Source organism: Euleptes europaea, chromosome 10 (assembly GCF_029931775.1).
Source record: "Euleptes europaea isolate rEulEur1 chromosome 10, rEulEur1.hap1, whole genome shotgun sequence".
NCBI classification, from domain to species: Eukaryota; Metazoa; Chordata; class Lepidosauria; order Squamata; family Sphaerodactylidae; genus Euleptes; species Euleptes europaea.
Window position 1 is genome coordinate 52,606,291 of NC_079321.1, and position 20,874 is coordinate 52,627,164.

Here is a 20,874-nt window from a genome sequence, read left to right on the forward strand (position 1 = left end):
CCCCGCCTTCCTCAGGACCTACCCCCAAAACCTCCCGCTGGTTGCAAAGAGGGACGTGGCAACCCTAGTTTCGGATGGCTCTGCACGTGTCGTAAAATTAAAACTTTAGCATTCAGTGACTGCCAGTATCTTTTGGATGGCCTGGGAGGGTGTTTACACAGAAAAAAGCATTTCACAGGAACAAAAAATACATTTAACTCATATATACTATGCAGTATTTCAAGCAGCGTTGAAAGCATTCTTCACACACACACATACATAAACCTTTATTGGCATAATAACAGCATTATAGCATACATTAGTACAAGCACCATGAAGAAAATCATATTCTATCATCAACTGTTCATCAGCTAAAATCAGTGCATAAATAAAATTGCCAAGTCTCGTATCACAGCAAGTGATGCCATCCAGACCCTTTAGTGTCAAATACACTGAAACATAGCCACAGTTCTTATCCTATACCACCAGTATTCTTCACACACTTCTGTCTTCTTAATTTCATGAAGATTTAAAAACTGTGATTCAGTGGGAAAATCTATATCTTGCATGCCTGAGACTTTGCCCCTACTCCCTCCTCTCATGTTAAGCTGTGGTCAGAGAGCAGCAGTAGGAAAAACCTTAGCCTGGTGACATGAATTTGCCAGCTGGGAGTGATCCAACTGAGACACGTAAAGTTTTGGTCTCCTGAAATTATACGGCTGTAGAAGTAGCCTTTCAGGGTAGGGAAAGCCGGTGTGGTATAGTGGTTAAGAGCGGTGGACTCTAATCTGGAGAACTTGGTTTGATTTTCCACTCCTCCACATGAAGCCTGATGGGTGATCTTGGATCAATCACAGTTCTGTCAGAACTCTCTCAGCCCCACCTGCCTCACAAGATGCCTGTTGCGGGGAGGGGAAGGGAAGGCGATTGTAAGCCGCTTTGAGACTTCTTAAGGTAAAGTGGGGTATAAAAACCAACTCTTCTTCTACAGGCAATCACTGTCTCTCATAAAACCACAACCATTCTGTCCCTTGTAAAATCAAGAAGATTTCCCCTATTGCTATATAACTGAGCATGGAGGGTTTCTTAAATGAGAGGTGCAAATATCAGAGGAATCCGATGAACAAGGGGTAGGTGGCAAAAATTTAAACATTAGAGGCAGATGGCATATTATATGTCATGCGTGCACAGGTGGTGCAGAGGTAGATGTTCTGTCTAGCTCCCCCGATTCTCATGTCCTGTACCTAGCCTTGCCCCAAGCCTCACATATCTCACGGTTTATAAAATATGATTATAAAGTGCATCCTACCAACATTTCTAGGCTGTGCTGGTTGGCTTTCCCTGTTTTGCAGCAAAACTGACAGAGATAAGGGATGCTTTCTCCAGTGTTTTGGACCCACTCTCTACAGTGATCTAACAGAGACAAGTTGAGAAAGGCTTAGGAGATTCCTGGTTGCCCTTCAAGGCTTCCCATGTTAGCCTGCATGCAGTAAAGACACACTGCCTCAAATATTGTGAGAAAGTCTAGCTTAGGTGCCATGTGTGTGTGTGTAAAGTGCCGTCAAGTCGCAGCCGACTTATGGCGACCCCTTTTTGGGGTTTTCATGGCAAGAGACTAACAGAGGTGGTTTGCCAGTGCCTTCCTCTGCACAGCAACCCTGGTATTCCTTGGTGGACTCCCATCCAAATACTAACCAGGGCTGACCCTGCTTAGCTTCTGAGATCTGACGAGATCAGGCTAGCCTGGGCCATCCAGGTCAGGGCTAGGCGCCATGCTCCCACCTTTTACCATGGTCTTTCTGATCCAATCCCTCTGCAGATTGTGAGCAACAGTGAAGCTGCGGGCAGCATGGGTCAGTAGAGATCTACCTGAACACTCCCCTCCAGCTTTCCTGATGTTATTGGATTAGGGAGAACGGTACATAAACCTGATGCAGAGAAGGAGACAAGAGAGTGGAGGCAGCCAGGCATAGGGCCTGGGTCTTTTGTCATGTCACGTGATTGAGGATTGTTGCTGGGGTCAGAGGCTTAGGTCCAGGGGAAGGGTCGATGGAAGGTGTTGTGGTACAAGCGTTTCCCCAGTTTCCCCTTCTCCAAGCAGCCTGCTGTTTGTCCCAAAACTCCTCATAGGGTCCGGAGACCCACACTAGCAACTGTACCACACAATAGCAGGGGTTGGGGAGATACAGTGATGATGGGGAATCAGCTAATTGTTATCCATCTTCTGCCAACAGAAGCTAGGAAGAGGAGATTTTACCTGATTCTCCTGATTCTCAGAGAGCAGCGTTGGACCAGTGTTTGGAGGAAGGGAGAGGTGGGGAAAGATCTGCTCTGTTGACACTCTCTTCCACTGGATGCAACCCAGAGTCTGGAAACTGATTATGTATGTGCACTGGTGCTGCACTGATAGGCAGGAGTGGAGAGAACTTTATCAGCATCAGGAGTAACAGTGCTGGGAAGAGTGTAAATAGGGATTCAGGACTGAGGGGCACAGTGTGTTTTCATTGTTTTAGACAGGCAGATGTGAGGGGCACCCTTTTTCAACTGAAGTGCTGCATGGGTACCCAGAGCAGGAAAAGACTGAGGGATGGATGATAGACGGTCACAGATAAGAGCAGGGGAGAGACAGGTGGTGGTGAATTTCAGACATATTTTTTTTGCACATGCTTTCCATTGGTTGAGGACAATAGGATGTTCAAGAATAATTGTAGGAGAAATGACTTGGTAGGTGGGGGGGCTTTGGTTGCGTGCATGGATAAAGGGCAGCCTTGTGGAGTAAAGGGGAGAGTCAATTAAAGGTAGGGAGTAGTATGCTTATGGTGAAGAGGTAGCCGTGTACACAGGAGCAGTTTTCTGGACAGAAGAAATGGCTGGCATGTGTGCATGCACTAACCCTGAAGCGCCAAGTCAAGATTAGGAGTTGTATTTTCTAAGGCTGGCTTCTTAGCCCTTTTCCCTGTTCTGGAAGCATGCATCTGCAATTCTCTGGGTTCCAAATGCAGCTTCTGCCACATCAACCCTTGCAGGAAAAGGGTCATTTTCAGGAATGGAAATGTTGTAACTGTGGTTTGCCTTAATCTGACCCTAGTAGACTGCTGTGTAGGTCAGCTTGCAAAAGCTCAGAAATCTTGACTCCCCCTCCCCCATGTAAAAACTAGGAAGAAGCTCACTGGTTAAAAAAAAAAAAAAAAAAACCTCCTTTCTTTTCTTCTTTTGTCCTGTGTCTTGGTTGGTTCTGTGTCTTGCTTGTTAAAATGTCTTGTCCCAATCCTGTAAAGCAAAGATTTTAGACCCCCTCCCACCCCCTTTAGTGATCTCTGATCCCTCCTCTCCTGGGTGCATTGTTTCTTGATTTTGAAGCTGTGTACTTGTTAAGATTAGGAGTTATGTTAGATGTATTTTTGGTAGATGTATTCTTCCAGAATATATGCAGGTGACAATCAGGATTGGAAACAAAACTTGTGGCTACTTACTGGAGTGCTGCCATCCTTTCGGCTCTACTCTAAGGTGAAATGTGTTTGCATAGATGTAGGTGTTTAATCATGAACTCTGCCTCTATGAGACCCTTGGTCTGCACTGCATTATAGCAAACCAAAGGATTTCAAATATAATGGACTGATACATGACGCTCCAAGCCACTGAGTTTTAAATGTGTGGATGGGCAGGTTTTAACCACTTATTTTTATCCTAGCCCACTTCCAGGTTGTTTAGGATGGTCCCACTTTGTCCTAATCAAAACCTTGTAATGCTACTGACAGCAACTGTCTGAGGTCACAGTGAAGTCTGATGGCTGCATGGGGATGTGAACCTGCATTTCCCTGGTCCTAATAGCAAGGCTGTTAATGTTAGAACATTTTGAAGGACATTAATTCACAGGGTTACCATAAATCAGAAGTGACTTGACAGCACTTAGCACATACAATAATAATATAATAATTATACCACACTGGGATGCTTCCACATAGGGATTTTGCCTCATGTGGCTAGTTGGATCTCTCCACTTGGGGGTGGGGCACATCCACACAATGTGGTTCTCAAGCTTGATGCGTGTGGCTCCTATACTCCCTGCCCCCTTTGAGAATGATAAAAAGACACCCTTGGATCTACTCAAAGGATTAACTATGGGATGGTTTTTTGCAGAATGTCCCTGTGGATGCTGAGCCCACAGCCAATCTAGAAAGGGGGGCAAAGCTTAGCTCCTCGTTCAAAATGGCAGAACTAAGTTTCACATTTCCCCTTTCTAAGCTCCAGAGCCCCATGGCTTAAAAAGTGAAAGGCTCAGCTGTGAAAGGAGGAAGGGGAGTGGCCCAGATTAGGGGAGGCACATGGCTGTCATCGCCTCAGTGCTTCTGCACCAACATGACAAATCACAAGGGGCAGGCGAATGGGGAAAACCGTAAACAGCATGGGGATGGAATGTGTAGATGCCTTTCCTACCCGTCTCCACCCTGCTCATTGCTGTTTCCCATATATTTAATGCACAGCATTTGAAAATACGGAATTTAAAGAAATCACAGGTCAGTGCTGTCTGTCACTGACAATGAAAAGGAAGTGGACCAAACAGCTTAAAGTGTTGGAGTAGATGGACACTAAGAACTAATTCTGGGGAAGAAAGAACCCAAAAAGCTTCTGAAAGACTGTAATGGCAAAACACACTCATGGACACAAAGAACATTCTTCTTTTAGCTCTTTTTATTAAAAGATTAAAAGACATACTAGTGACCACGCTGCACTGAAAGAGGATTGTGGATTTAATGGAGAAAGCCATGTAAATAAGGAAGACAACACATTATCATTTGGAATTTCATTTGAGACAATGGCACTCCCGGAAGAAACGTATAAGAAAAGCTCCATAGAAAATCTTAAATGACTCAGATAGTAGCAGGGATTTAACTAATATGTGCTATACCCGTTTTGAAAAAGACCTATTCCTTAATTAGCAAATGTTGGAGATTTAGCTGCCTCATTCTGGAAATTGCATGAAATAAAAAATACTTTAAATTACACATTAGACTGCTCTCTCCCCTCCCACATACACTTTTTCTAGTCACCAAAAGCTAAATGAACTATAATTTTTTAATTGCCCAAGCCTGCATTACACATTATTTTTCCTTACCTTAAAATAATCACTCTGTAGGTAAATGCTTATTCACCAGCTAGTTTGAAATGCAGTACGCATATTTTCTCTGGCCTCAAGTGCACAGATCAGGAATAAGCTCCCTAATCAGTCCAATCACACACATACACATACTGTGTGTGTGTTAAGTGCCGTCAAGTCGCTTCTGACTCATGGCGACCCTATGAATGAAAGTCCTCCAAAATGTCCTATCTTTGGCAGCCTTGCTCAGATCTTGCAAATTGAGGGCTGTGACTTCCTTTATTGAGTCAGTCCATCTCTTGTTGGGTCTTTCTCTTTTCCTGCTGCCCTCAACTTTTCCTAGCATGACTGTCTTTTCCAGTGACTCTTGTCTTCTCATAATGTGGCCAAAATACGACAGCCTCAGTTTAGTCATTTTAGCTTCTAGGGTCAGTTCAGGCTTGATTGGATCTATAACCCACTGATTTTTTATTTTTTTTGGCAGTCCACGGTATCCGTAACACTCTCCTCCAACACCACATTTCAAAGGAATCTATTTTCTTCCTGTCAGCTTTCTTCACTGTCCAGCTTTCACACCCATACATAGTAATAGGAAATACGATGGCATGAATTAATCTAGTCTTGGTGGCCAATGACACATCCTTACACTTCAAAATCTTTTCTAGCTCCTTCATGGCTGCCCTTCCTAGTCTCAATCTCCTTCTGATTTCTTGGCTGCGGTCTCCCTTTTGGTTGATAGTGGAGCCAAGGAATAGAAAGTCTTCAACAATTTCAATTTCCTCATTGTCAACCTTAAAGTTGTGTAATTCTCCTGTAGTCATTACTTTTGTTTTCTTGATGTTCAGCTGTAGTCCTGCTTTGGCACACACATACTAAGCAAATCAATATACTTCAAATAGCAGGCGATACATTCTTTTTTTTTTCATTTAAAGATGTAGTTCCCGTAAACATGCTTATCATTTGTGAAAACAAAAAGAAGTGATTCCTTCCATGTGTGAATGAGCCATCAGAGGTGAATATTTCATATCACCAAAGAACGAATGTGTTTTTCCCCCAACGCAGTCAACTGCTCTTTGTGAAGCAATTAAGAACAGACAGATCAATTGTACACCACTTGTGTTGTTCATCTGTGCCAAAGTAGCCTACTGTCTAGACTAGAGAGTTGGACGAGGACTAGGGACAGCTGGGCTCCAACGTACACTTGTCATAGCACTTACTAGGTAACCTTGGGCCAATCAGTCTTCCTCTTGTTCTAATCTACCTATCAGGGTTGTTGTGACGATAAAATGGAGGAGGGGGGAAATCATGGGAGGGTTGTTATAGAAAGAATTCTTTTATGAGCATTATAACTTAAGATTTATGCGTATCTGGCTTTATGTGTAGGAGTGGGGAAACAAATCCAATTTCACAGATTAGCCTCCGCCGCTCATGTGGAGGAGTGGGGAATCAAACCAGGTTCTCCAGATCAGACTCCACTGCTCCAAACCACCGCTCTTAACCACTACACCACGCTGGCTCTACATCTTCATAAAATAATATCTTCATTCATGGAAGAATGGTCATGTATCATTCCATAAGCAGGCAAGGGATACACTTCTGAGAAATGGAAGTCATTCTGCTCATTGTTCCCCAAACACCCTGAGAATACTCACCATCACAAAACTGGCTAAATGTATAAAGGGTAGGTTGCCGTACATTCACAACATTCCTCCACATGGCTACCCAAGTGTGTACTGTCTAACTGAACTCAGTGGAGTTTAGATTCTGGTTTAACAACTTATTTATGCCCTTGAGTTATCAATGAGACTTGGTTGTACATGTCCATTCATTAGACATGACACTCATCTTGGAACTTCTGGTCATGGCCATAAGAATAAATCTTCAGGTTTCCAAAGCTGACAGAAAGCAGAATGCCTCTAACGATAAAACGGGGAAAGGACTGCCTGGAATTCTGAGCATAGAATGTTTGCCAGTCAAACCCCCCAAAAAGCAAAAACCTTGAGAAGCTGGTCAGGCAGAAGAACACAGCCTCATTAAAAGGCCAACTTTCTGGTTCTGTTTCGAAACAAGATGTTCCTGTGACATTTTACAATTCCTAGAGAGATGTGATTCACTAACCCCCACAAGCCCCAAGTGCCATATGTATTCAGCACTAAGACTTGCTTTTCCTTGGGGCAGTGAATCACTAACCCCTGCTCACAACCTACTGCTGCTTGTCTTTTGGATAATGAGAGAATTCATCTTTTATGGTGTGAAGAGGGAGCCCTTCTCAGCTCCTCCATTCTAGGAGATTTTAGCAAGTGTTCCTTAATGGGCTGGAGAGAATTTGAAGTGATTTAATGTGACCCTAATAATGATAAGGAAGACACTGGGTTTCGAGGGAATAGTTGTGGCAATCTCTTTCAAAAGGTATTCAGAGAAGTCGAGCAGGAAGAAAAAAAATATGAACCGGAATGAGGTTTGTGACGATCCTCATTAAACATGTGTAACTCTCCAACCCAATGGGATTTAACTCCTTATCTCTGGCTGTGTCATACTCAATAAAAAATACATTGTAGTACATCCCAGCAACTAGTCACCTTCACCCACCTGGCAAACTCCCCTCCCAGAGTGGGCACCTCAATGTTTTTAAGCCATTTTGGAAATGGTTGTTCTTGTGTCTGCATACATGCTCGCACTTCACTTTTTCTCAGCCTCAAAGCTCTAGGACTACTCGTATTTGTGGATGGTAAAGCGGACAGGGTGGACCAAAATACGCATCAGCCTGGAAGAGTAAGTGCTTCAGAAAGCCTTTTGATTGCAGCAAGTACCTTTTACCATAAAGATCACACAAGCCGTTTGTTTGCTTTTTTGACGCTTATAAAGAATGATTCATGATGTTTAATTTACTCAAGGTGGTGGAGGCTAAAGGTTGCTTGAAACCTGCTTTTTGAAAGTGAATCTCTTCCAGGAAAAGTGTCTGTACAGTCCATATCATCTTACTGAGGAAGCAGCTCCTTGATCAGTGGGGCTCATTCTCTGAAGCTTGCCTCATACAAAAATGAAAGAAGAATCTAAACTGTACTCTGCCTGTCTTATCTCTTCTCTTCTTGCCAACTGTCTAGACAAAATTTAATGCTGCAATTTATGCTTGACCTTGTTCTTTTTCTACTCCTTCACAACTTTACTCTGGATTGAGTCATTAATTTCTAAAAAGAAAATTGCTTGGGTTCAGGTCCAGATGAGTGAAACTAGGCTGTGGATTCTCTGGTGAGGCAAAGACCTTTGTTCTGACCCGGCAGAGAACAGTTAATAAATGTGTACATTACTAGTTGTGATTTATGTCCTATGCCTTTAAACTATAGTATTTTGGGAAATGTAGTTCTTTAGTTAGTAGGTCAAATGCTTTCTATACATCTTTGTTATTGGTTTGTGTTTTCTTATTTCCGGAGAGAGCTTGATTATATGGAGTCTCTTCTAATCCCTTTGTTTTTAACTTGAGGATAAGAGATATGAGACGAGTGTCTTTTTACCGCAACCTCTCTATGAACATTCATGAATAAACAGATACCTTTTTTCATTGGACGTCTGAGCCGTGTTTTCAACTATCCCATGGGAAGACAGCCTTCTTATGGGCGTTACTAGAGAGGGGCGCGTTAGAGCTGCCGTCAAGAGATTAAACTCTCAGGATTCTCAAGACGTGACAACCCTGTTGAGAGGGTTTCTTCATTACTTATTCAAAACAAGTTCTGGGGACGCGTTCTGGCTCATATCAAGCCAAATTAGACCTTACATATATGTCCAACTTAGTCCAACTAAACTTATGATGGGCCCAAGTCCTGTCAAAACAGCAGGGATACTTGAGGTAGCCACAACTAGATCCACTGAATGTGCATATACCTTATACGTGTTATCTTGCAAGTAAGCCCTGCTGAATTCAGCAAGGTTTACTCTAAAATAACTGTGCCCAGGATTGCAGCTTTAGTCATAACTACCTTTTGCTGGACTGGGGCCATATTGTCCCACTGTGGAGAACTATTGTGGTGTATAGGAGGTGGGAGTCACTCAAGAATCAGCTAGTATTCAATGTCACAAAGCTGACTGAGAGACGCTTTAATAACCAAAGAGTGAATGTGGGCTGCTCCTGCAGTTTCTGCACACGGCCTTCTCCATGAAATAAATGGCAGCACTCCCACTGAACTTCAGCTTCATAAGTAGCAAGACAGAATGGCAAATGTATGGCTGTTCAATAGATCTGAAAACAGCAGTGGTAGTTCTGTTGTTTCATAGTGCTGAAAAAAATTACTAGGCTGCATCCACCCAGCTGCATGAGCAAAAATGTAAAATTCTTGTTAGCAAAGGTCCTATACGCCAAGAATGTCAGTGGCTGTTCAGAACTTTTAAAATAATGTTTTCTTAACTCTCGTGGCCTTTTATTTTTATTATTCACTTTTAAAGAATATATATAACAGTTTCAGAGCTAGGAGACAGGATATGTGATATTATGGAAGAAACACGATTTATAAACTGGCTAGCAGCAGTGTGCCTTCCTTCATCTTTCTACATTAACGGCTAACAACCCATTTTGCTTCTTCACATTTGATTGCTTCTTGCTGTTTTGTGACAATAAACTATCCAAGGAGCTAGGTTCCTCCTGACAAATTTGAGGCATTTCTTTTAATAGCGTGAAGCCATCTCTTCTCTCCTCAGGTGACTAGCTACCCAGAACACTCTTGTTTCGGCATAACTTTACAATTTTAATACTGAACCCGTTTAGGCCCTGATGAGTTCACATTGCTTTTTATGATCAAATATATATCATATACCTGCAGTCACAAATGCAGAGGCTAGCCTTGAAAGAGCTTCTTCCTAAAATGTTAAGGACAAACGAAGGCAGGCATGCAACAGGAATGCTGGCTATTTGGGGCTGCATCTATACATTGATGTCTACAAATATTGTACTACTGTTGAGCTACAACAATCATTTCCAACTGGATTATCCTGTATGGACAAGACGTTGCAATTGCAGATGATCGTCAGAATGCAATATTAGTTCAATAGCCAACAATATGTGGTTGCAGCCTTTGTAGATGTTTATCAAGCACAGTATGGCTGGGAGAACTACAGTCAAATCCTCAGCAGACTTAGACACTTTTAAACCCATTGGCTTCAACAGACTTAGAAGGGTGTAACTTTGTCTAGGATTGTACTGCTGTTAACTAATAGGAGAACTCTTTCTTCTTTTGTCATGCCTTTACCATCTGATTAGCATAGTATAATTACATTTTTCTCACAGATACAAACCATATCAGCTTCAAAGGTCAATGATAGTATTGCATATAGACCTTTGAAGAATATGCAGACCACCAGAAACATATTTTCAAAATGGCAGCTATAACCAAGATATTGGGCTTCTTTGGCATTGGGCCCTCATTTCTGTTGGTCTGGGACCTCTCAAAAAGGCTGCATGCAACACTAGGTGCTCCTGTGATAGAAAGGATCAAAGGTAATATTGTTATGAGGAGTTCTGCTAAAGAAACACATTTTGTACATTTAAAAAGTCCATCAACCCAGGGGCTATTTTCATCTGTTGGATACTCTTATTCAGGGCCTCCAGTCTTTTCAACCCACATAAACTATCCATCGAACCTGAGCTGCAGATCTGAATAACAGAGAATGGTACACCCAACACAAGCACAATCTAGGTCTAATGTTTGTGACATATTTCCCATGAAATATCATGCGGGGGGGGGGCTCTCTCATAACTCTAATTTGGCAGTAAAGTATTGAAACGGAAGTACTAGAAATTTCCAGTGCTGATGTGCCTTAGAGAAGAATACTGAGTGATAAATCAAAACCATGATTTGAAAGGGCCATTCCGCCAAGCGATCTGTTTCCAGAAGCCCCCAAATAAATGGAAACTCACAAACAGTTCATGGAAAAAGATGGCCACTCATTGGTTATTGGTCCCCAACATCATTCTCCCTGTTCAATCCTCAATCAGTTGACCAGTGGTGTCACAGCTAATGTTGCCATACAGGCACTGCATGCAGCAGGTAGGACCACTGCATTTCTTGTACATTCCAGTACTAACGCTGGGGGTTCTCTTTCTCCTCCTAAGAAGATCCTCTGAGGCAGGCCCTGGACAGCTCACAGCCACAATTTCTTTCTTGCCATTTCACATGCAGTATTCAGTGCTTCATTTCATCAACATGTCGCTCAGGAAACCAAAGCAGAAGCCAAAAGAAAAGGGCCCCTTTTAACAGACGAGTAATAACTAAGATGTAAATATTGACTCTGACAACAGAGTGTACTTCGTGACATTTCAGTATGATTATCCCCACGTTAATTCAGCTAGCACTATTTCCCCCAAAGCAGGTTTTCTGGTTCTGAGGTAAATATTTGTACTTGTTGTGCCTTTTAAGCAGCAACATAAGAAATGAAATAGAAAAACTCATTGTCATGAAGTGGTCTCTATGGGGAATGTCTGAGGGTTTTGTGCCTTTAGTTGTGGTGTTTGTACCTCTTCATCCCCCACCCCCCACCCATAGTTTTGGGGAATGGCTGAAGGGGTGGAGTTCAGTGTTGATGTTGGCTGTTTTCTGAGGTTCTGGATTAAGGCCTGCTGGACCTCATTTTTTACTGCTTCCTGATCTAGCAGTCTCCATATTTAAAAACATGTCTGAAAAGGTTAGAGGCGCCTGTGACATTTAGAGTAGATGGATGCTATATTTTCCCAGTGCCTGGATTATATTAAATATGTCTATGTTTATGTAAGTCAAATGTAGTAGAATCAGAAGCAAATACTTACACTGTAAACTTTCTGGGCAGGGACTGTACCTCATCTCTGTTGTGTATATAGTGCCTATAACACTGCTGGTATTAAATAAATGTTTCACTAACTATATTCCCAGTGATTCAGTTCAACCATACATTATCATTCCTATATGTGAAGAAGAGAAGACTCAAAGGGACACACTCTGGAGGTTATTCTAGCTTCTTGCAACATCTGAAAGAACCCAGTAACTTGGCTACTGGATTACATTTGTCTAAACCACGTAAAATAATCAAATAGTCAGCAATAAGCCCCATTCCCAGTATTAGAAAGCAATTTGTTTCTAGTCATGCAGTTGTCTTTTTGCCCCATTTGCTGCATAGGTGCTTCTCATAATTGGTCGCAGCCTGACCTTCCATTGGCCCAATCCAGAACTGGTTTGGAATATGGAAAGATACTCTTCATATGTACTATAGACTGGATCCAAGAACAAGAGAATGGAGGACTAATCTCATCCAACTCCTCTCCTCACTGAAGCCCCTACCCCAGAAGGGTTTTCATCCCCATGACTCCCAGCATTGCTTTTGCTGGGGTAAAAAAGGGCCTCTCCGCTCTCCTGCACCAACAGAAAAGTTAGTATGGTCCATCCCATATTAGTTTAGCTGGCATGGTATGGGGATGCATATAAGTGTAGTCAGTTAAGGGTTGTTATCGTCATAATCATCATTATCATCATCATCTCTTCCAGCTGAGAAGCTGGGGGACATGTGCAACAGAAATTACATAATTCACAGTGGGTAGCCGTGTTAGTCTGTCTGCAGTAGTAGAAAAGGACAAGAGTCCAGTAGCACCTTAAAGACTAACAAAAATATTTTCTGGTAGAGTATGAGCTTTCATCAAAGCAAGAGGTGGTAGAATGGACTATACTATTTCAGACTCCAGGAGGACATTAATATTTTTAGAATATTCCCCTATATAAAACCTCATTGAAAACAGAAAGCTAGCTCTGGAGACAAGAGGCTGGTCAGATGAACAGAGGTGCCTTCCTCTGCATAGCAACCCTGGTATTCCTTGGTGGTCTCCAATCCAAATACTAACCAGGGCTGACCCTGCTTAGATTCTGAGATCTGATGAGATCAGGCTAGCCTGATCCAGGTTAGGGCCTGCATAGGATTACAACTATACATTTACCACTGCTCTCAACAGCCGCATAAATAACAGGGCTGAAGTTGGTTCCTCCCTCTTATTAGCATCGTGATTGTATAATAAGTTTTATTATGTACTTATTCGGTTGCCTCTGATTTAATTCAAATTGTGAACAGCTGTGTTTACGATCAAATCTTCAGGACCTTGGACAGCAAGTCAGAACCTGATTGGAACAACAATTGTGAAGTTCTGAAGGGATTCTAGATAGGAAATTAGATCTTAAATACTCTGAAAAGTTAGTACTTTAAATATTTGTGTAAGCCAAGATCCATATGAGACATCCAGCTGTTATAATAAAGCCACACTACAGACATATGCAACCATCCCAAATGATATGGCAAATGGCAACTTTTTAAGATATTCACAAGACCAGTTCAGCTCACCAAAGCTCCTTGGATGAGTCAATGGACTTTACCTCAGAAAAAGGGTCCTGTGAGTTGGCCTCCAATAGGTAGCCTGTCCTAGCCTCAATGGCCCTTCTCTGAAGCAGGAACTATGATGGAGGAGAGGACGTAAAGGCTCTTTGCATGCAACCAGTAATATACTAGCATTCAGTATAAACAAGGTCAACTCATATTCAGAAACAAAAACTCAAGGATTTAGCAGGCTAATAAAAGATTAATAAATGAAATAAAAATAAAAAGGCTACTAAAATCAAGCTTATGAAATTCTATTTCCTACTTTATTGACTTCTGATAAAAAGACTTTATTCCCCCTGCCTTTCCTTTTTCTTTGTTTTTGAACTGTGTACCCTACAAAAGTATAAACCATAAATGACACTCTCCACATCTCAAGTTAATTTCTTTTGTGCAACTCAACAGGCTGTCAAAGCTCAAGCCATAAAGGAAATGAAAATGAAATGCAAGTGTACAAGTACAAGCTTGTTTTGCAACTCATGACTATCCATAACAACCCAGCTGCCACCAGAAGGTCTTAACAAAGCAGTTTTCCAGTGTGGGGGAGAAAAAGCCCAATCTGTTAACAATGCAATCCTATGCAGAGTTACTCTAGTTTAAACCCCTGGTTTCAATAGTCTTAGATTGGAGTGATTCAGAATAGAATTGTATTGTAACAACCCTACAATGCAGTATTTCTGCAAGAGTTTAACATGATGCTACTATCTCAAAATAAATTTTATTTCGGATACCAAAGTACATTCTATCCAACTGTAGTATGTCTGCCATTACAAGAAAAAATAGATTTTTAGTTTTAAAAAAGTGTATCATTACCTAACAGGCTCCATTTATCTAGCTGGATAAGTAAAACATTGGAGGATAGTCTGTGATCTTCTGAGAAAGAACCCTGAAGGCCCACTAACTCATTAACAGTGCATTCCTAAGGAGAGTAACTCCAGTCTAAGCCCATTCATTTCGATGGGCTTACACTGGAGTAACTCTCCTTAGGAATGCACTGTAACTTTCCTTAATAGGGGTCACGTCTTGTAACCCCCACACAACTATGCCTTCAGAACATTGCATTATAAAAAAAGTTTTCTATGTTAGCCTTGCAGCAAACAAGGCATTTGTCCACTTTCTCCCCCCGCCCCACCCCCCGTACTGCTGTGCTGGGCCAGGATCCCACATGTGACAGTACAATGGAGCAGGACATCAAATTAACATTTGGAAACGTGATGTTGGGCAAAGCTGTCACCTTTTCTTACCATCACCCCATCTTCTAAAAGCAAGAGGAAGTGGATGATTAAACTCCACACCCAAGTGAGCCACTCTCACATGTGATGGTAGGAAGCCTCGATACAACAACTGTGATGAAGCTAAGCAGAGCCGGATCTGGTCAGTGTCTGGATAGAAAACCTCCTGGATATGTGTCATGTTGAGTCCCATGATGGACGAATGGCAAGGCATAAAAGTTATCTGACAGCCCACATCCAGAAGGCATGCTGTTTCCTAGACTTAAATGCTTTCTACGCAGAGTTCTGCAATGCTTCTGTGGGGCCACAAAGCTTCTATGGGGATTTGCCAATAGACGGCAGCAACAAATCCATTTTTTCTGGCTTTTATTTTTTTTTTCCCATCAAAGTGTCCAGAGTTATTTGAATGAACTGGGTGGTATTTGAGACAGCAGGTTTGCCCTTTGCTGCTATTGTAACCTGCATCCCTTTTTATCATGAAAATCTACAGCTGCACACTCAGTTTGTTAACAGTATAAAAAGAAACCCAGAGGCCCAAGCCACTTTCTAAAAATAACTGTTGCTAATGAAGTATAAGGTCAAATAATAAGTCATAAATCAAATAGCAGTTCTAAAACCAGAATGAATTTGTAGTATTTTTATCACTTTACTGGACTGCATTCAACAGGAAAAACAGAATGCATAAAAGCAAAAAGTGAATGATCTTTAACTGTCTCCTAAAAAGAGACACATTAACAATAATTTGTGTAAACTGCATAAGCTTCTGAAAACACTGATTGGCTGTATATGTATAAAACTGAATAGTTTAATGACTCTTTAAACTTTTGCTTGAAAATAGCTTAATGTAAAACTTGAGTTTTTAATGTAGTGTTTCTGGTAGATTGGAAAACATGATATCTGAATATGAAAAAGTGCTGAAGTAAGTTATTTTTCTTAAAACAGGACAGAAAGTTTCTCTCTTAAAGGCATCAAGTGAAGCTAAAGGTTTGGGGGGATGTAATCTCCTTGAATTTACATTTTAATAAAAGATAAGATTGACCCTAGAATTGAACACAATACATTGAAGGCCAATTTAATTTTCATTTATTTAGGAAAGCTGTATGCCATCTTTCCAGAACGTGCCTGACGTGGTTCACATCTAAAACAATTTTTTTAAAAAAAAGCCAAGTCAATAAAAACAATGGAGTAAAAACATGACAAGGCATAAAAGCAGCATAAAACAAAGTTCTGCCACAATGTTGTACATCCAAGCAATATAACTCATGGGAGTTGGTACATCTGAATGCAACATTAGGACATCATCCATGCTATATTTTCAAAAATATTTACATGATCTGGTTCTGAAGGGACTGCCCTTAAACAAATCGTACAAGTAAACTTGCATGATTGTGACTCTCCGAACTGAGCACAGCTTCTCAACTATGTATTGTAGCCTGCCCAGTACATAACAGTACCCCAAGAAGCCCCAAGAAAACAACAGGTGCATTAAGGTTCTGATATATGGCTTAACATGATTGTAGAGTATATTTGATATACTAGGTCACCTGTTCTACCTGCCCAGAGTCAACCAGACATTCCATGAACTTGCTTTGCTGAGTAATGATGGAAACAATTCTTAATGTCATCACATAGAAAGGACTGGCCTAAGGAATGTTCCAGAGACAGGAAATCCAACACACTGTGTTGGATCCCATAGAATAGATCCATGCATGTGGGAGGGGTTCATTGATCCCTCCTTCCATTTCCCCCATTATGTTGTTCCTGGGAGTCCCCATGTCCCCTGGCAGTAGCAATGGGAAGGGTATTTGGGGTTGCAGTGGGAAGGGAAGGGAAGAAAGTTGTGCTCTGTCGATGGAAATCCTGCTACCCATGTTAAATTTCAGCAGGATACAAACCAAACAACAATAATAGAATAAACTAGATAAACAATAGTTTGTCACCTTTTTGTGGCACCAAAAATATGCACCTTACTTTGGATGATGGGAGGGCCAGCCTTGCCTGTAAATGAAAATTGATAGGTACATCGTGAGTAGCTCACGATGCACCCATAATGTTCCGTTTACAGTGTGAAAGATTAAGAATTAGCCTCCCTCTGAGAATATACCTTCTGCACGAGTCACTGCTCTTGGCAGACTTCCTGAATGGTGCCAAGCCCAAAGCAGTGACTCATGCAGGGATGCGAGGAGGAGGAGGAGGAGGAGAAGGAGAAGGAGAAGGAGAAGAAGAGTTGGATGTTATATGCCGACTTTCTCTACCACTTAAGGAAGAATCAAACCGGCTTACAACCACCTTACCTTCCCCTCCCCACAACACCCTGCAAGGTATGTGGGGCTGAGAGAGCTTTAAGAGAGCTGTGACTAGCTCAAGGTCACCCAGCTGGCTTCACGTGTAGGAGTGGGGAAACAAACCCGGTTCTCCAAGCATCCACCTTTGAGAGTGAGTAAATATGCTCAGTCTCTTCACTGGGATTGATTCAATGGAACAATCTAGCCATACAAGTTAGAAGGAAAGGCCAGAGCTTTAAATCATTCAGGGTCACAGTAGCCAGCATCCTGTCGTGTCTGCTTTTTAATGTCTTTTGAAACAGTACTGGTTTTCTCTCAGCCCAATTGTGTGCCCTGCCCAACACACAGTTTGAGAATTTCTGGATTAGATGTAGGAGGTCCTTTCTTAATTACTTATTGAATAATATATTATTGCTCTGTAAAAGAACAGTATTCTTTAACAAACTGTTAATGGGTTACTTAAAAGAAAGAACATCCTGTGCTAAGAAGGGGCCCTTCATATGCTGAACTGTAGACATGTTCAGAGAAGACACATCAGGCAACTTCTATCAGGTTACTGACCACGACAGAGGGTCGCATGAAACAGACCTGGATTGGGTCCTAACAGCATGGCATATCTTACATGAGCGCGTTACACTTTGGCTGATACAGAACTACCCATTTGGAATAGATGTGCAGGCTTGCCATGAGAACAAGGTATAAATGTTTCCCTAATGCCGATCACCTTGCGTTGGACCATAGGTTAATTCAGTCTCCAGTGTAACGAGGTCATTGGAAGGTGAACTAAACAATTGTGCATTGCAATGCATCTGTTCCTACTCAGGATGGCCAAAAGCTGGAAATTGTATGCCTGTGTAAACAGACTCCCCATTGCATGGTATAGCTGGGAAGTGGCTTCACTCATTGACGGCAGTGACAGCATTCCCAAGCTCGTAGACCCTCCTTGGTATAATAGATGTCAGGGGCATAATGTAGCAAGTCCTGTGGAGAGTCTAGTGGCAGATAGGCACATAATGCAAACTACATGTGCATTGGAACAAATCTTTGTAAACAAGCCGAAATGAAAGATGCCTTATTAACTGGCTCTCTCTCTCTCTTTTTAACCATATAGGAGGAAAAAAGGGGCTTTTATCTGGAAAAGATGGCTATAACTATTTCTGGGTTTGAAATACCCTTGTGATCTTCGTGAATGGAGGGATTTTAAATCTGATACTGTGAACTCCTAGAAGGCAGCGGCCTCTTTGTGGTATACCAGACAAGATGAATCACACAAACTTCACCTCAGAAGCCAACATGGCTGTCACATCCAAAACGGTGACTGAAAACATGCTAATCACCCTGACTCTGTCCATAATCACCACCTTGACGATGCTACTGAATTCTTCGGTCATTTCAGCCATTTGCACCACGAAGAAGCTCCACCAGCCCGCAAACTACTTAATATGCTCCCTGGCTGTTACAGACTTACTTGTCGCCGTTTTGGTCATGCCCTTGAGTATTACATACATCGTAATGGAAAAGTGGGCTTTGGGCCATTTCCTCTGTGAGATTTGGCTGAGCATCGACATGACCTGCTGCACATGCTCAATACTTCACCTTTGCGTCATTGCACTTGATAGGTACTGGGCAATCACCGATGCTATTGAATATGCCCGGAAAAGAACTGCAAAGAGAGCTGGCATTATGATCATCACTGTGTGGACAATCTCAGTTTTCATTTCCATGCCTCCTTTGTTTTGGAGAAACCAACAAACTTACAGCAATTCCACTGACTGCCAGATCCATCACAACCATGTTATCTATACAATTTACTCCACATTTGGAGCATTTTACGTCCCTTTGACGCTCATACTGATTCTCTATTACCGAATTTACCATGCTGCAAAGAGTCTTTACCAAAAACGCGGATCGAGCCGACACCTCAGCAGCAGGAGCACAGACAGCCAAAACTCTTTTGCGAGCTGCAAGCTCACGCAGACGTTCTGTGTGTCAGACTTCTCCACCTCCGATCCGACGACGGAATTTGACCGAATGAACACTTCCGTGAGGACTCCGACCTCGGACAATGACCTTGATTTGGCTGAGGACCGCCAACAGATCTCCAGTGTACGGGAGCGAAAGGCTGCACGCATTCTCGGGCTAATTTTAAGTGCATTTATTTTGTCTTGGTTGCCATTTTTCATTAAGGAGCTCATAGTGGGTGTTGGGCTTATCACCGTTTCTGTAGAACTGGCTCACTTTTTGACATGGCTCGGTTATGTGAATTCTCTTATAAATCCTCTGTTGTACACTAGTTTCAATGAAGATTTTAAACTTGCCTTTAAAAAGCTTGTTAAGTGTTGGGAACACTCTTAAAACAGCTCTGGAAACTGACAGTGTGACTTACTGGCCTTAAATATGAGGAAAAAACAATTCAACCTTGCAACTCTTTTTTAAAAGGTGAGGGCATTTAAAAAAAGGTTTGGTTTTGCTTATCTTTAACCTGTGCATCTGTCCTGCCATTTTCTACCTCTTTGTATCATGAGTACATGAGTTTCTATGCCATTAATTTCAAATACATTTTATTACACAGGATCTTTCTTTTTAAAAAGCAAACATGCATGCAACATAAACTGTGTTTGAGCAGCTTCTAAAAAATCATGGGTCTCAATCTATCTCAATAAAATACTTTCCCCCACTCCCAACTGGCCCTATGGTGACACTTTCCCACATGACAAGCATTGTCTGTGGGAGAACATTCCCTGTTTTTTATAAAATTATAAACAGACAGATGTGCAAATCACACAATATGTTATGACCACAGAGCTGATTTTGGGGTCATCTATAGAAATACATTTTTGCTAATTATTGAGGACTTTAAAGCCCAAGTCAATCTTTTTAAATCGGTCCTGATGGCCTATGGAACAGTGAAATGACATTTCTCATGCAGAATTATGGAACTGATATATCCTACTCTATTACTGGTATTTTGATGTCATTGTGAGATATGCTACGGGTGCTAATTGGTTTTTACAGCTGTTTGCACGTCTGTGCCAAACGCTTCGGCAATTGCTATGTAAGCTGTAATGTTCAGTAGCAGCAGGGTCTTTGATCTCTCCTTCTCTGGCATCGCTACCTCTTCTCCAACTGCTAATTAGCATCAGGCCTAAGGCTCTACGTAATTAACACTAAGATGTTGATTCTTTGCCAGATGGCTTGCCATTGCCTGATTAAAACATCAGCTAAGCACAAAGCCACAATTCCAGAAAAGCATGACAACAACTGATGAAGATACATGTTTTCTCCTGACTGTTCCAAATCTGAAGTAATGATTAAAAATAACCATTCCAAATGCCATTTGTGTATAACCTCTAAGGGTGTACCCAGATGTTCAATTGAAAATGCGCTACTGGCACATTTGATATCTGATTCGAAGTAGCACTGTAATGTTTCATCCAGATATAATAATGGCTGCCAGTGGAGATAAATGTGTTGCTGACCTCTGTTTTTGAAGTCTGGATGATGTCTACCTTGGAACATATCATGTGCAGTGCTCAGGCTTGCAGAGACAAGACTAGGGTTGCCAACCTCCAGATGGTGGCTGGAGATCTCTTGCTATTACAACTGATCTCCAGCCGATACAGATCAGCTCACCTGGAGAAAATGGCCGCTTTGGCAATTGGACTCTATGGCATTGAAGTCCCTCCCCTCCCCAAACCCTGTCCTCCTCAGGCTCTGCCCCAAAAACCTCCCGCTGATGGCAAAAAGGGACGTGGCAACCTGAGACGAGACTCAAGAGCAGAAATGGACTAGTGTGAAGACAAAGCCTAGCAGAAGCACTAAATATGGTGAGAGTCAAGGCAAAGTTTGTAGATGTACTTCCAGGAGTGAAGTTCATATGAGATTACGGAGGTTCCTATGTGAG

The 20,874-nt window shown here is 41.9% G+C and overlaps 1 protein-coding gene across 1 annotated transcript; it reads left to right on the forward strand.

The window, feature by feature from the left end:
• The first annotated feature begins 18,230 nt into the window (after positions 1-18,230).
• HTR1E (5-hydroxytryptamine receptor 1E) lies at positions 18,231-19,373 on the forward strand. Its single transcript, XM_056856546.1, has one exon. It carries the CDS (start codon positions 18,231-18,233, stop codon positions 19,323-19,325), a length of 1,095 nt encoding a protein of 364 aa, XP_056712524.1. The 3' UTR covers positions 19,326-19,373.
• The last annotated feature ends 1,501 nt before the right edge of the window (positions 19,374-20,874 follow it).